Source organism: Lepisma saccharinum, chromosome 1 (assembly GCF_977018435.1).
Source record: "Lepisma saccharinum chromosome 1, izLepSacc3.1, whole genome shotgun sequence".
NCBI lineage: Eukaryota > Metazoa > Arthropoda > Insecta > Zygentoma > Lepismatidae > Lepisma > Lepisma saccharinum.
Window position 1 is genome coordinate 122,960,676 of NC_139229.1, and position 17,837 is coordinate 122,978,512.

Below are 17,837 nucleotides of genomic sequence, written 5' to 3' on the forward strand. Positions count from 1 at the left end.
AGATTAGTTGTCGATGTTATGTTAAGGTAAGTAAGAAGTGTGTGTGTGTACGTCCTTGAAATTAACGAATGTTAATATTTTATACATATTTTGAAAGCTCGTTTAATTATATTTTTGAGCACAAAGTTAGATTGTAAAAGTGTTATTCTTTGTGTCAAAGGAACGATACCTATTTTTGTTGAAACACGTAATCCAGAAGAGAGTTCCTAAGGTGACCCATGGTGGGCCACCTTGGGAACAGGTTACACTCGCCTCTGTAATTTTCACATTAAAATACATTTTATTATTAGAGATTACCTAATAATGTTAAATTTGAACAGACTTTCATGAATCACTAAATGTTATTAATATACCTGTTTTATACATATATTGGCATGGGCCAAAGATCAGCTCACCACCACAACAATGGACGCTGCTGTTAATGATGACAATCACTCCGAAGAGCAGTTGAAGAATTTCACTTTTGGGTAATTGCGAAGATGAAGATGAGTGATATTATGAAATTGATGAAGAGACACTCACAAAGAACAACCATACAGGATTCGAACCTGGAACCACTGGCATCACATGGGCTGTGTGTGCTAACCACTCCGCCACGGAAGTTTGTTATGCGTCGTTACTGCATGTCACCAATCAAAAGTTTAAGACAAACAATTTCTCTAATATATTATAAAGAAAATGAATAAGCATGAATAAATATGTTTTCTTGAGCACAAGCAACATTTTCTACGAAACTATAAACAGTGGGACACCTTTGGTAGACATGGGCCACCTTTGGTACCATGGGCCACTATTGGTACCCATGGGCCACCTTGGGAACAGATGTAATGGTTTTGTAATTATTTTTTAAAAAAAAAAGTTACAAGGAATTTTACAAGAAAATTATATGGTACATGTTGTTAATTATAAGAGTTATTTCTTAAAAATGCATAAATTTATCTCTCATTGGAAATTTGTAAATTGCCCTAGAAGCTTAACTTGGCCAACTTTGGCTTCCTTACCTAGTTGTAGCAGCAATACCGACCTTACTTTAAAATGCAATATTGTAATCTAAACAATCCAACTCTTCTTTATCATATCAGCTCCCTTTTCACCTATCATTATAGTGGCAGCCTGAGTATTCCCCCTTACAACCACAGGCATTATGGATGCATCAATCACTCTTAAGTTGCGTACCCCGTGTACCTTTAGCTTTCTATCAACAACAGCGTCCTTATCTGAGGCAGGTCCCATTTTGCATGTTCCCACCGTGTGGCAAGATGTCCCTGAATACTGCCTCAATATACAGACCCAATAATCATCTGAGCCGAATTCGTATTGTGTACACCCTGGTAATGCTGTGGTGTTCAACTTTGCACCGACCGATCTCATGGCACTAGTGTTAATGAATTTCTCGCTGAATCTAATGGAAGCTAGCAGAAGTTTTATGTCATCGGGATGAAACAGGTATTTGGGATCAATCAGAGGATACTCGAAAGGATTTTTGCTCTTCAGTTGAACGATCCCAATGCTTTTGACAACGAGATTAATTGGCTGAATCTGTACCCCTTCGTTTGTATTGCTAGTATCGGTACTTCCCCCCTGTCCCATTTTGTAGTTACTGTCCTGTCCACCCAGTGGAGTGAAAAACAACTGAATGTCGGGAACGTCTGACGGACCTGTCTCGATCAAGACCTTAGCAAACAGAGGTACCTGGGGCACTCCTCTTCCTGCGAGAGGACCTTCGCGTGCTTCTCGATATTTCCTGTAATTCTCCTCCGTTTCCACTTCGATTGCCGGGAGATCAGTCGTCACCTGAACGCCTTTCAGAAGACGAAATTGATCTTGTAGATTATGACCAACTTTCAAATCTTTTACTACACGAATTCCCATTTCCTGCAGATGTGCTTTCGGTCCGATGCCTGACAACATAAGCAACTGAGGGGAGTTGATCACCCCAGCCGAGAGTATTATCTCCCTCCGTGCGTATATCCTTTGAGTTCTGTTGAATCTCATGAACTCCACCCCGTGAGCTATGTTAGTGCCGACTCTAAAGATAACTTTCATTGCATATGAGCATTTGGCAATGTGTAGGTTAGGTCTGCATCTGACCCTATGGAGGAAAGATCTGGACGTACTGTACCGGGAGCCATTGTACTGTGTGGATTGTTCATTCATGACCCCTATCTGGTACTCTCCGTTGAGATCCCTCTCAGGTATACCTAACTCGTTTCCTGCTGCTATTAAAGTATCAACGAGAGGGTGCTTGTATGGAAAACTTTGAACTGGGATGTAGCCTCCTTTACCGTGATATCTTGTTCTGGCGAATTCGGGGTTCTTGTTGTCCTCAGACTTCTTGAAATATGGCAACACTTCCTCGTAGCTCCATCCGGGATTCCCCATTCTGGCCCAATCATCGAAATCCATCCTGTTTCCCCTCAGATACGTCATTCCGTTGATGGTGGAGGTCCCCCCTAGGGATTTGCCTTTGGGTAACCCGCATTTTCTTCCAGCACTTGCCAAACAAGCCTCCTTCTGCGGGATCGTTCTGTACTGCCAATCGAAGGGTGTTCCCCACAGCACGTTGCTTATTGCTGGAATGTTGGAGTCAGGTCTCGCGTCTCCTCCTGCTTCTATCAACAGCACCGACCAACCCGTGACCTCGGAGAGTCTGGCGGCAACCACAGACCCCGCAGTTCCTCCGCCGACAACAATGAAGTCGTACTCCGTCTGCAGATCGCGTTGGTTGTTGGGATATCCCTCTGCGTTGCCACGTAAGCACTCTTGCCTGAATACTGTATTCACAGCTGCCATGAAAGACAAGAATGTTGCTGGGCAGCTGTTGTAGTCCTGGCAGTATGTTGGAGGAACCTCCTCAAGAGGGGGCGTAGGCTGTGCACAATCTGAAATAGAAAATTAGGGTGTAAATGCTTTTTCTTATTCCTACGATAAAGTCATTATTTTTTATCTTACGTGTTTATTTCTATGAACTAATTCTCTGACATTTCTAAACCTTGACACGTCCTTTCCCCTTGGACCAATATTTATTGTTTACAATTAACTTTCTCGTTGTACAAACTTTTATTGTTATTAATCTTAATCTCTGTTATTTCTTTTGATTCTTGTGGTAAGTGATATTTAAATCTATCACTGATAATGTCAGGATAGTGACTGACCGGTATGTACATATCTTGTAAGGGCTGTTACCATGGGAATTACGATTGTGTTTTGTCTTGACTTTAAAGTTCGGGCTTCTTTATGGATATGCAAGAAGATGTAATTTGACGATCTAACAAACAGTATAAATAACTATCAATAGATGTTTTTTTTTCATTCTTGTGAAATATAAGTGAATAGCGAACTAAATACATAAAAAAAAAACTCAGGAAGATGACTAAAATCGACTGCCAGTTGATAGGGTCAGAAAAAGAAGAAGAAGAATTAAAGTTCGGGCTTGGAGTTTTAATAGAGTGATCAAGTTGAATTATAAGAAGTTTAATTTATTTGAGTGAAATGGATTATATTTTAGGCATATAAGTATTTAGTTTGCAAAGAAGTAAAATAGACTTCATTTTTCTTAGTGAAAACTTAACTTTGATTTTTATTTGACGAACTAACAGATAGATATTACCCATTACCCAATACCCTGAGAGGCATCACGTGAATGCTTTCGAGTCTTCATGTGAACTTATTATTTGGTGTTTTATTTAAACCGTGTTCTTGTTACTAAAAGAACATGTCAACCTAAATGTTTATTTCTTCCGTAACATGTGTCTCCGGCCTGTCCCTCTCGTCGGCAAGATCAATCAAGACTGTTTGAATTGATGTTTAAGTCCATATTATGCACAGATAGGCTAATCGGGACTGGGCCTACAGTATTAAAGTGAGATCCGAACCACTGTGCAATGTGCCTCCACCAGGTAGTATCAAACCCGGGACCCCTTGATTACAAGGCGACGACGTTACCACTTCGCGATCGGGAAGACCCGCAAGATCAATGAACTCTTAACCATCATTACCACTTTCCTTTATGTCCTTCTGCTTATAATAATTATTAAGGTTCGTGTTAGTAAAAACTATGATTGGTTGGTTGGTTGGTTGGTTTGCTTTATTTTACTTCGCTTCTTGTGCCACTTTTGGCTAATTTGGGAAGATTGGGATGAGTGATGACATGATGAAATTGATGAATGGACACTCGCAAACATCCATGCTAAGGCCAGGATTAAAACCCGGGACCCCTGGTGTCATAGCGCGATGTGCTAACCACTTCGCTACGGGGACCGGCAGTAAAAACTCTGGTCTGAAATGGTGTATTTGTGAGTCTCCCACTGTGCGATGAACTTACAGCTCTGCTCATTGTTTACAACGGCTACCTCTCACCTACTCGAATACCTCTGACCACCGACTACACTTGCAGCAACGAAACAAACTCAATAGGTTCAGTTAAACTAAAAAATATAGTTTCAACATTGTGGAAGTGTTTGTATTTAAAAAAAATCATAACGCAACGACTTAACATGTAAGACATTGCGAAATTTATTCTATTTTTACATATTGACAAATGAAGGGGAAGGAGAAAAACAAGAAATGTCCATTCTTTCGATTTTGAGGTTTACAGCTCATTCTGTTGGTTGGAACTGGTACTAAACAACTGTACAAAAACCACTGGAATGAAATGAGAAATGTGCGTGTAAGAGACGATGGAATATTTGAGGTACTGGGAAAGAACATAGGAAAGATTACGATTAAAATGTCGTTTTCTCCAAAAACTGTTTTTGTGACATTCCTTGTTCTTTCCCCTTACCCTTCAAATGAGATGATTTTTGGGCTCTATAGAACAAGGAGTTCCCATCTGACAGTGTATCCTGTCCCCTCGTCTCGTATAAAATAATAATGACCTGGTCTCTCCTGGACTCTTGTAACCAAGGAAATTTTGCGAGTAAAAAAAACCATTTCCAGTCATTACAAGATATGGTATCGTAAAAGGTGTGCGTGCCTAACCTTGTTTCCCACAGCAACTGAACGATTGAAATAATATGAAAAGCAAGAAATATCTCTACCGCTTTTACCCATAATTACAGCTTATGAACCTACGCGTACCAAGTGTGGTTGCAGAATAGGAACCATCTCAAGTTTTGCGCTGATGAAAAATACCCTATTCTCACCTCAACACTTCTAATATACCGATTTCAGTGGCGGAATGCTTATTAAAATTGTACTTCTGATTTATGGATTAACTTTCATTAGTAACTAATGACCATTTAGCATTTTAATATCTTGGTCTTAACCCCTGGAATATATTCGTTATCTTATATTCGTTATTATATTTACCTATATGTTCGTTATATTAGTAATTTAAGTACTTGTCTATCTCTTGGGTTAATCAGGATGGCCAAGATGAATTAAATAGATGAGGGGACGAACACAGAGGTATGTGTTTGTGTGTCCGTATGCTTTACTCAAAATCAAGTTTATTTATCTTTATTTATTGAGAAAATTTCAGATACAGCACAAATAGCCATTTTACGCTGAAATTGTCAACAATGGAAAGAAAAAATTAAAAATAACGAATAACACAAAAATATTAACAAAAATAAGCCAAGATTATATTATTATACATTATACTATTATACATTCTATTATTTACAAACACATTTTTAATGGAAGACCGAAAGCCGAAATCTGTATTGAATATATCAACACTTGATGAGAGGTCATTATATTGTGTGGGGACTTTGTAGAAGAGTGATCTTTTTTTAATTTCCAGTCTAGGCTTTTCTGTGTACAATAGGTTTGATTTTGATTTGATTTGATTTAGTTTATTTTACTTCGCGTTTTGTGCCTCTTGGCTAATTTGCGAAGATGGGGATGAGTGATGAAATGATGAAATTGATGAATGGACATTCACAAACAACCAAGCCCGACCGGGATTCGAACCCGGGACCCTTGGCGTCGCAGCGCGATGTGCTAACCACTCGGCCACAGGGTCGGGCTACAATAGGTTTGTGTTACGTGTTGTGCGCATAGGCAATCGAAAGTGGAATTCCTGAAGGAGTGTGTTGCAGCGGATTTTGCCATTGACAATTTTGTATAATATTAGGGCTGAGCCGATATCACTTTGAACCGATACCAATGCCGATATCACTTTGAACCGATACCAATGCCGATACTATCACCGATACCCACCGATACCGATACTTGTATAATTCCAACTTAAAATAACAAAGGCTATTATATATTTATATCTGTGTATGTGTGTGTGCTCTGTTGCAACGATGTATCTCAAGTTTACAGTCTTTTTTTAGATCAGTGACAATCGATCAGATGTTTCAAATATGAGAGAACTTTTATGAAAAGCTAAGAGCGAGATAATCGTGTCGTCGTGCCCCCACCCCCAATGTTGAAAAATGAGATCATGCCTCTTCAAACTCCTCTAAAACTAAGGGATCAATCTTCCCAAACTAACGTTAAATCATCCGTTAACACAAGAATAATTGGCTATTTACCAGCCCCGGCCGGACACAACGTCTAAAACTAACAGTAAAACTATAATGTAAAACCAATCTCGTCTCTTGTTTGTCCTTCAACAAAGAGAATAAAAATGTGTAAACGAAATGTAAGGAGAGAATGATAACTAACCAATTTCTTGCTTCTATATCAGGCGATTGTCTTCAGTACAGTGATATTCCGACTTGACTTTGCTTTGGACATACGATATACTTTCGGCAAATAATTTCTAAAAAAAAAAAATAATAATAATTGCATAGTTCTGCACGTCTGCATAGACGTGGAGGAAAATCCAAACCCATCACTACACGTTCCAGGAAGTACCTGCCATCATCTGACATTCAAAGAACATTATTCCCCTGCCGCGTCCCTGTGCCAAAACATGCCTGCTGAAACCCAGTTATCCAGGTCGGGACAAAGAAAAGTCTAAAGTAGGAAAGGAAAAGGGGATTAGACCAGGTATTTGAATTTCCAGGAATATGCTATGTACTATGTCTGAGACACGTCCACCACTTTCATGGGCAATGACTGTTTTAACTGCGGGAGGTCTCGTAAGGAGAGAGATGTCCACAATACACCAGGTGCCTTGTTGGCACCGGGACCTTATTGGGATTATTGTTACTCGAGACCGCATCTGTGGGAACAAAGCCTGGTAGACTTCGAAGGAACTCCTATGGGGATAATTTCATGTTACGATCCAGACACTATAATAGCAGTAACTGGGGGGGGGGGGGGGCGCATGAGTCTCGTTACGCCCCTGAGAAGAGTATTATATCTTCCCCAGGCTGTGGCATCGTTGGCACGCAAGAGCATCATCCTCTCTCCGGGGCCTTTCCGATTGATTACACTTTGTTGTAATATGTTGCATTCCGAAGATATGGAACCTCAATTCTCCTAACAGTTTCTACAGAATACATCCAACAAGAATTCTACCAAACCAGCAGCCGTCTAATCAAATCTAAAGTACTATTTTTTTAATATCTACATCCAAGATCCTTAGGGTAATGTGACCAGATATCTATTTATAAAAAAATCTGGTCACCTAACCTTTTTTTTTCATATTTTTTGCTGAAGGAAAATCGGAACAAAACGGGGCAACAAAATGCACTCATTTTAATGCAAAACTGTATAGTCATAAATACTTATGTTTGAAAACTAACTAACTAAACAAATAGATACTGTGTAAATAATTTACATAATATAAACTGCACTCCAACCAAGCAGTCCTTTAGAATTAGAAATCATGAATTGATATTTTGCCGATGAATTGATCTACTTCATTACATCCTTCTTTTCAAATAACATTTTGTAAACAATTATCACGTGTTATTAAAGTTCACTTTATTAATCAACGTAGCTTTCAAAGTTTTTACTGAAGGAGCGTTCTTGTTGCTCGTGCAGGAGTGGCATTAGCTCGAGGTAAACAGAGATGAAAGTCCAATATTTTAAGAAAATTGGAATATGGCACATTGTTGATGTTGAAATGTGAAATAATTTCTCCCTAGGTGTTTTTTCGAGATTTTCTTTTCCCAATATTTCTGGAGTTACATAGTAATGCTATGCCAATAAGTCATTATCTCGGAAAAGCGGCATTTTGGCGTCCCGTTTTACGTTCCAAAAAAATCGGGACAGAGGCTAAAAAAAAAAGATACTCTTCCGTCTGGTCGCCTTATCTTAGATTTTACCTTGTCCAAAATAACACACTGAAAACAAATTTTACAACAATTTCCAGAAAAGAAAACAGAAAAATTCCTCAATGGGACACCAATGAATAATACTTCTATTTTCTTGCCTTCTGTTCCAACCAGTCGGGTTGTGTCGAAGAAACCAACATCCATTCATTCATTCATGTTCCAACCAGTATAAATTTTCCAACTTTCGTTCAATGATATTCTTCATTTAAACTTACCCATAACCAGTAAATAGGTCCACTAAATAGTATGCTACAACAATGTGCAAAGTCTTCCAGCTACTTGAAGAATAAACGTGGCAGTGTTACTTTTCTTACTAGAATATGAAATCTTATCAGTTAGGTTGCTTAATTTCTTTAAACAGCCATTCGCTTCCGCGATAGGTACGTTAACGTACTTTCTGGAAATTTTCAAAGAAAGAGGAATTCCGATAACGTTTTTAGTACCGACGAAGATTACAATCCAGAAAAACCAGTAATTGTTTCTGTTATTTCCTACTATCATTCAGAAGGGGAAAAAAATACTGTCGTTGACCTTTTGCAGGTGAGTAGAAGGTAAATGCGTCAACGTAAATTAGTGCACGGGTGTTAATTAATTTGCATGTATTTAATAAAAACAGTTTTTTTTTCAGACCGGCAGAAAGACTTACATATATATATATATATATATATATATATATATATCATATCGCAATTTGGAAATTCCTGGTATATAATTTTGAATGTTGGTACTTGTGAACCCTTCAGGTTGATCCTGCTGTATATATTGCATTCCAATTTTTTTTCTTGGGGCTGCTTCCCAAGTTTTTTTAACTAACTTCCAGGAAATGTTTCCTTAACTATATGTAATGGAACTGACCTTGCCCAGGAAGCAAAGATACATTTTTTCTTCTTCCGTGTACTACAGTGCTTTCGTGTGCTCCATGTGTATAGTGATAAACACCGCTACGGTGACACCATGAGAAATGGCTACTCAGCATCAGCTGACCCCGCGTAGTACGCGTGCCATCAATGTTGTTTACAATCCAGCATGTTTAGATATTTAAGTGCATGATTTTTGGTTTTGTGTAAAATTTATTTTTCCTTACACCCACCCTTGTATAATAGTATTTTTTTGGGGGGGGGGGGGTTGGTGTAAATAAATTGTCTTCTAGAGTTGACTGGTATGGTCGGGCTCGCGTTACAAAAAAATAACTTCCCTGCAAATGACACCTGCGATCTTCAGCGGATGTAAAAATCCGCTGATACGAATTTTTCCGGAATCGCAGGAAAGATACTGCAAACACAGCTTTGCGCTGAAAGCACCGTTATTGAGAGACGCGGTCTCCCAACGGCCGAAGTTCGAATTTCAGTTAAATAGCTCGGGAGAATATTTTTTCACACAGTCGGTATCTGAAATCTATCGCGTCCACAGTCGGTGCCTCGGAATTATACAAGTTGTTGAAGTAAGAAAGTTATGGCGTGAATAGTTGTTGCCCCCGACTTAAAGTCGGATTACCGAACGTTAGAAAAGGAGTTACAGCGAGGAATAGTACGCTATCGGAAAGGAGCTTTATTTCAGGAGAGTTCATCAGAGTTTCATCAACGACCCAGCGAGTCGATCGTCACTTCGAGATGTACAGGTAACGAACGTTCCTAAAATTCTTGTCTATCATTCTCTCACACCCCTGCCAGACCAGTGAATTGTAGTGTATAAAGTTAATCGTGAGTGTAGTTCTTATTTCACGGGGCTAGCCCCCATTGCTTGGTTAAGTGTAGACGTAGCTCTTCAGAGCTATACCCCCCTCTTACGATACACCTCTCGCAGCCAATTAACTTCGAATATCAGGCTTCGCATAGCCTATCAACGATCCCGAAAGATAAACAAACTCTTGTTTGTACGATTTGCATGTATTTAATATTAATTTGCATAATTTGAATAAATTTGCATATCATTAGAATAATTTATATTTTTGTATTTGCATATTTATAACTTTTATGTAAATATGAATATTTATTTTATGAAAAATATGTATATAGAAGGTAATTAGTGTTACTAAACGCTATTCATATTATTTTATGTTTATTACTGTAAAGTATTAATATGTAATGTATGAAACTATAATATTAATGTTTTCATTCATTGTTTTCTGCCTAATTGGCAGGTTTTTCACTGCAATCTCCAGCTTTCCCTGTTCTCTGCCTTATGCTTCGTAATAGCATACGACCCAGTTACTTTAATATCATCCATAAGCTGATATCTCTTTCTTCCACGGACTTTTCTTCCTTCAACCATTCCTTCCAAGGCATCTCTTAGCAGGCAGTTTCTTCTTAGACAGTGTCCTAACCAGTTTCTTTTCCTCTTCTTGATGGTCTCCAGTATAGATCTTTTTTCACCAACTCTATTCAGTACGGCTTCGTTTCTTACCTTGTCCGTCCATTTTACACGCTCCATTTTTCGCCATGTCCACATTTCAAAAGCTTCGAGTCGTTTCTCTTCATTTCTTCTCAACGTCCATGTTTCTGCACCATATAGTGCTACACTCCACACAAAACATTTAACTAATCTCTTCCTTAGACCTATGTCCATGGGTCCACAAAAAACATTTTTTCTTCTATTGAAAGCTTCCTTTGCTATTGCAATTCTCATTTTCACTTCTTGGTTGCAGCTCATGTCACTGCTTATAGTGCATCCGAGGTACTTGAAGCTATCCACTTGCTGGATTCTTTCACTGTTTGCTCTCACATTAATATTCCTTGGTTTCCGTCCTATAACCATTGCCTTTGTCTTCTTTACATTAATCTTCATCCCATACTGCTCACAGCTGCTGTTTAACTCTTCTAACATACTATTTATGGTTATTTCATCCTCAGCGAATAATGCCATGTCATCAGCAAATCTTATGCAGTTTATTCTTCTTCCTCCCAATTTGACACCTCCTGTGCCCTGGAAACAAGTTTTCACTATATCTTCTAAATAGATATTAAACAAAGTAGGCGATAGGCAGCATCCTTGTCGTACTCCTCTTCCAATTTCACAGCCTTCTGTCATTTCGTCTCCTGTTCTCACTTTAACTCGTTTAATGTTTATAGTATTGAAAATAAGAGTTGACGGTTTATGAAACGCTATGAAGGGTGTTGATGGGTAATGGTAAAGGTCCGATTACGATTTAGGTTACAGTCCCGGTACTCGAACCCACGATATGTAATGGTAATAATTATAGTGTACTATGTAACTGAGCGAAGGGAGATGATAAAGGAATTTGGGGGATGTGCGGTCAAGGTCAAATGATGTCAGAACAAATAAAGAACCCGATTGACCAATAAGAAAACGCGTCGCTAGATTTTGAGAACCGGCTTTTTCAAGGTTAACTAGAATGCAAGAAGATGAGAAAGGTACGCAACGGCGTAGGGCAGGGAAAGAATTGAACCAGACAACAAAGGATGTCTGGGAATCCGCGGTCAAGGTCAAATTTTTGAAACTGTGCGTTGCTTGCATGTTAGAACATGTTTCTGTCAAAGTAGGCCAAGGTTACCTGGAACACAAGAACAAAGAAAGCATCGGTTCTATTTCAACCATTCAGAAAATGTGTCGGTTTTCTTTCAACAAATCAGAAAACGCGTCGGTTTTATTTCAACCAATCAGAAAACGCGTCGGTTTTATTTCAACCAATCAGAGAAAGCGTCGGTTTTGTTTCCGATGTATGAAAAGCGCATAAGAACACAGAGATGTTAGTTTGAGAAGTATTTGTGAAGTATTGTGTCAGAGAAGACATCAAGTTGTGATCATTGTCTGAGAGTAGCAGACAAAGAACTCAAGAGAAGCTATAATTAAGTAAGTGATTTTTATATATATGTAGTGTGTTTTTAAATAATATGTAAATCCAGATAAAGAAACAAAGAAATTATGCGTAATGTGAGCAAGTACTATGTTTCTATTTTTACAGGTGATTCTATCTTCTGTGTACGTGTGAGTGGAAGGAACTCTTAGTGAAAGATTGCGTCTACAAGCTATACCAACTAAGCTACCCACTCCCAAAATTAACTTAGATTGCTTGCAACTTATGAAATTTGAAGAGAAATGATAATCTCTTAGACTGTAAATACATTTTATATGTAGTCTGCAGAGGATCCGATGACAAAAAAATGGTAACCGCCCAGACAGGGACTCGAACCTTTGACAGATAGGTTAAAAGCCTAACGCTATACCAACTAAGCTATCCGGGCACAAAGTATTATTTTCTTGAAAAGTTAGTTATGTTAAGAAATGTATTGAAACACTTGAGAACACTCTTGGTCCGGATCGACAGAGGAGGAGACAACATTTACAAAATTTTACAGAGTGGACGTATTTTACCACTATAGAGGCCTATATTATGTATAAGTCGAAACGCTAGAGTTCAGTTAGCTTTCAAAATTGAGGTAAAGATTGTGTTTGGCGAGCTTAACAAGTTGCACTATATCCAGTTACGGACAAATAATGCTAAACTCTTAGATTTACTGTAAATGCACCAACTACTAGCCAAGTTTTTAGTAATATTTTATTTGACTATACCAAAGAAACGATATATTTTATTTATAATTTGCGAAAATGTACTACGATTTAATTAACAAAGTTAGGTAAAAACAGTATTTATTTAAAAAAATATTGTTACTGCCTTCCATGTTTCTTATGTTATGTAGCCAGTTCCTAACCTCTATAGCTACTTGATAAATGATGAATTAAATGTGTAATATAACAATCGGTTTACACTGTTTCGCATCCTTTAAATAACAAAAAAGGAATCACTTGTTTAGTATTTTTACTATTTTATACTTATTTAAGAAAAAAACTACAGTTTAACTTAATTTTTAACAAATTATTACTAATTATTAATATTCCCAAATATTTGTGGCTCTCTCACACTTGGATTTTATTTCGATAAATATAATTGTTGGAGACTATGTAATGAACGTCCTTAGTACATCTTAAAACTTTACACCTTTTCAAGTTAATTTCAATTTCATTAATCTTACACCAATATGCCATTATATCAAGGTCAGCCCGAACTTGAACGACATCAGTATTTGTTAAAATACACTTAAATTTTTTATATCGTCAGTATATACGTAGTAAACATGAGCTAGATTTCAATCATAAAGTAACATCATTGATAAAAACAGAAAATAGAATTGGGCCAAGTGGTGATCCTTGAAGTACTCCACTCCACAAAATATTTATTTTCTGGAGGAAACTGTTTCACCAATATTTAACAGAAAAAGTTCTATTTCCTATAAAGTTGGAAAACCATTTCAGAAATCGTGGTGATAATCCCATTTTTGGTCTAGTTTATAAGTTAATATCTGATGGCTGACACTATCAAAGGCTTTAGCCAAGTCAATAAATAAAATATCAGTCTGGGATTGCTTCCTAATGTTAGATTTAAGAAAGTCTATCAAAATCAATAAATTTATAATAGTAGACCTTTTGCTAAAAGGCATACTGATTTCCATCTATATATTGTCTTGACTCACGTACTTTCGACGCGGCCATTGGCCACGTCTTGTACGCTCGCATGAGTGACCTTAAGTGATTAGCTGAGTTATTAATTAGAAAGACATTTGTTAGTGGCTGGAAGTTTCGAGAAAATAATCTCTCGTTTACTGCAAGATTGCAAGGTAAAGGCAAATCCATAACCAATTGGAGCAGTTTACGTCATTATTACAACCCATCATAGAAGTACAGCGCCACATTTCAAACCTGGTGGTCTAAAATTGAACTATTTTTATATATATATCGCCATCCTCTTCCCCATGGTCTGCATAGTGCATTCACCTCAGTTCAGAGTTCCACGATGCCTCAAACAGGCTACAGAGGGCTCTGAGTTGGGTAACTTTAATTCTGGCCACCCGGTATACGTAATTGTATCTGGACTGAATCATCTCCTTATTATATAGATGCCACCCTTGTCTGCAGCATGTTCCGTAACACTCAACCCTTACCGGGCCGCTTCTGGCAGGAAAAACCCAAATAAACAACTAAATAGGCTCGTTAGTCCTGGGTTCCCATCCCGTTCCTCACCAGAGCGCTCGGAACCAAAGAATCAATCACAGGCAAGAACTTACTGAAATTAATGTTGCAGGGTTATTGCTGAAAACTCGCAGAAATAGGCTTTATACATTTATTTACAATTTAACAAAACAAGGCTCGGATTCTTCCAATAATTCTCTAAGTTACATTATTTACATTCCTCTAACGTGAGCCCCACGGCAGAACTGCCAAGTGGAAAGCTGAGCATCGGCAGAACTGCCTCGGGATGCTTTTTCTCAAGGGAGGCCACTGGAGCCCGAAGATCGCTCTCCCTTCTGCTATCCAGTTCAAAAACACACTCCCCCTGTCCTCTGACACAGGCCATATTTATACTTCCTCCCGCGTCGCATGGGGGAGGGCTGAAAGTTCAAACCTTATTGGCTCTTATAAGCTACACAGAACCATGGAAGAAACCCAAGCTTACAAATTCATACACAATCACAAAAATGAAACAAAAAACAAATACAGTTTGTAACAGTATTATACTCCCCTCACCGAAAAAAAAAGGGCTTACCCCAGGTAAGTCTGTGAGTCCAATGTCTTGGTGAGGTTTGCCTGAAAGAAAAAAAACACTAACACCGTCCACTTCACTACACTTCACTGACTTTACACTTTCCGGAATAAGTCTCTCCGAATGTTCCTCACTGCATGCTGTGATCTCTGGAACCGGTGACATCCTAATTCATCGCCGTGAAGTCTATTTCCAGGTGTGGGCTGTTTGACATCCATGGCAATGACGTTCTCTTCCAGGCTGCTTCCTTCTTGTGAGGTTCTGGGATCGAACCTCTTCCTATGTACTACTAGGGTAGGAGTAACGTCCAGCACGTGAATTCACGGCACTTCTCTGCTTAATTACTACAGAAAGTGCAAACACTTGCGAGGAAATATGTGCCTCCCAATAAAAAGAAACTTTTAACTAATGGAGATTTCAATTAGAACTGTCCCTTTAAAGAAACTATTTTGTAAGGGATCGGCAAAGGAGAAAAGACTGGTTTGTTATGGTCTAACCAGCTGTTCCCCCCGAAACTCCATGGGGTGTCTCTGGGTCAGCTGACCGTTCTTCCCGGCGCCTTTCGTTTCCACCAGAAACCGTACGTCACGCTTCGGGCATCTTTTCACCTGGTTATTCACTGCTAATGCGATCGAATCCAAGTTTTCTGACCACTTGCTGTGTTCCGTGCAAAACTTGGCTATCGCTCTCTTTACTGTTTCAATTGCTGCTTCTGCAAGATCTGCTTGTGGGCGGTATGGAGTAATGTACACGGGTTTGCAGTTGATGGTTTTCAGTACTTGACGAAACAGGCGGCTACGAAACACACCTCGATTGTCACTGGTAAACATCAATGGAAAACCGTAAAGATGACAATATTTCAGTAATGCATTGGAAATAGTCCTGCCTGTCACTGTTGTCATGGGTTCCAAGAATATGTGTCTCGTAAAAGAATCTTCAATGAGAAATACGTAGCGATAACGCCCCCTAGAACTGGTCGGAAATGGTCCAAACAAATCTCCATACAATTTCACTCCTGGGCGTGGCTGATTGCGACTTCTCATGAATCCCATCTTTTTACAAGAATCTGGATTGTATCTCAAACAGGTGAGGCATGATCTGCAGTAATCTCTAACATCAGAGTAAACATTTTTCCACGTAAACTGTACCAAAATCTTGAACAGAGTCTTAGCTGCTCCTGGATGTGCGGCGTGAACTTCGTCATGGGATATTCGCAGCACTTCCGGTTTCAAGGAATCCGGTGTCCAAATCTTTTGCTGCTGTCCAAACACGGGAAACATCCCCTTCCCTTCTTCTATGTTTCTGTAGAGAATCCCATCTTCATCCATGTAAGAAGTGCTCAGATGAAAATCGAAAACTTTCCTGTTCAATTTCTCATCCAATTGAACTTCCTTTCCCTTAAGGCACGCAATTAACAAAGACAAATATGGGTCCTTCCGTTGCTCTCTTGCCCATAATCGCTTATCTTCCAAGTTAATATTGCCGGTTGTTAATTCATTTACTTCCAACTTCTTTGCATTAGGTTCTATTGCTGATTGAGTGCAACTGTTGATTTCGCCCCGAGGCTCAGGTGTTATATCACCAAGGAGTTCAACAGAAGCGGTGTCAGGGTTGTCTCTCAAAAGACGCTTGAAGAAAACAGAGCAATACAATTCTTCATCTTCGCTGTTCCGTCCATCATCATCCGAAGTAGCAAGTGACATTACATCCTCCTTAATGTCCACTAAGGTTACTTTCTCTCGTTCCGTTTCCTGCGCAGCCGAAGTACCGGGACTCGAACCAGAGTCCTCTCTTCCCATGCAAGTAGGCTTCTTTCTCTTAGTTTTTTCCTGGAACTTACTGAATTTCTCATTCACATCCTTCAGGTCGCTAATCGGAATATGATTCTTTCCCTTCCTCGCCGATAACCTTTTCTTTTTCCTGACTTTTTCGGTTCTGGGGGTTTGCAACACTTCTTTGTCGCGGTTCTCTTCTACGTGAATGACAGTGGAAGACAGGAGGTTACTAGTTTTCTTCTCTTTCTTCCCAATTGTATCAAAAGGAATAATATCGTTTCTCTCATTCAGAAAAGCCCAACCGTTCAACGCGGGTGCAATTAAAATCTTCGCCCTGGCCATAAAACTTCTACCGGCGATCAGGTCATTCTGGGGATTCTTCAAAACAAAGAATTTCTCTCGGACCCGTTGACCATAGAAAGTAACATTAAAAAAGACATGTCCCACAGTGCATGTTTTACCTTCAGCTAATTGTACATTCAACTTGTTATGACGTAATTTCGCCCCCTTTCCTTCCAATTTCCGAAATAAAGACAAACTCATGCAGGATATATTAGCCCCGGTATCCATATACATATGGATCTGAATTCCATTTATTTCTCCAAAAACGAAAGGTTCCTGAATTTTACTATTTGACATCTTTATTGTCGAATTACAGGCACGTCTCACTGTCACGCCCTGTCCATGACGTTCTCTTGACTCTGAAACATTATCTTTCCTTGCAGCTCTGTGAAAACTTGCCAGATGTGCAGTTGATTGACAAACGTAACACTTGCGTTCTTTGCCAGACATTCTTGGGTGGTCAGTAGCCGCTTTTGTCTCCCTCGAAACAGCAGGGGTTTCCTTCCCTAACCTAGAATATTTCCCAGGATCGAGAACATGTAATAGATCCTCGCCCGCGGCACTACTCGCCCCTCTAACGGCCACCAGCCCCTCGGACTGAGGAGGTGTGGCGCCTCTCAAGGCAAAGTTAATGATTTCCTGTTCTGTCTCATACTGAGGAAATGTAGCGTTTTCCAACATCTCTCCCTGCAGATTCAAAGCATACGCGTGAAGCTCTTTCATGCTATTGAAATTCTGACATCTCAATCTCTCACGATACACAGGGTTACATTTACGCCGAATAAAATTAACCTTCTCTTCGACTGTAGCGGTGGATTTTGCCCTCTCGAACCATCTATCTATCTTGCGAATATAGACTGCCAATGACTCGCTCTTTAGCTGAAAGCGAGAATCCAAGAATCGCTCTAATTCTCGTTCGTGATCCAACCCATGAAAATTCTTGAGCAACAAATCCCTGAATTGCACATATCCTTCAAACGGGCT

General features: G+C 39.2%; 1 protein-coding gene across 1 annotated transcript; it reads right to left on the bottom strand.

The window, feature by feature from the left end:
- Window positions 1-322: 322 nt before the first annotated feature.
- LOC145987707 (glucose dehydrogenase [FAD, quinone]-like) lies at window positions 323-8,476 on the bottom strand. The gene is made up of 2 exons (XM_083122281.1): window positions 8,396-8,476; window positions 323-2,882 (listed from the first exon to the last, which is right to left on the bottom strand). The coding sequence occupies exons 1-2, from the start codon at window positions 8,397-8,399 to the stop codon at window positions 1,051-1,053; spliced, it is 1,836 nt and encodes a 611-aa protein (XP_082978407.1). The 5' UTR covers window positions 8,400-8,476; the 3' UTR covers window positions 323-1,050.
- Between the last annotated feature and the right edge of the window lie 9,361 nt (window positions 8,477-17,837).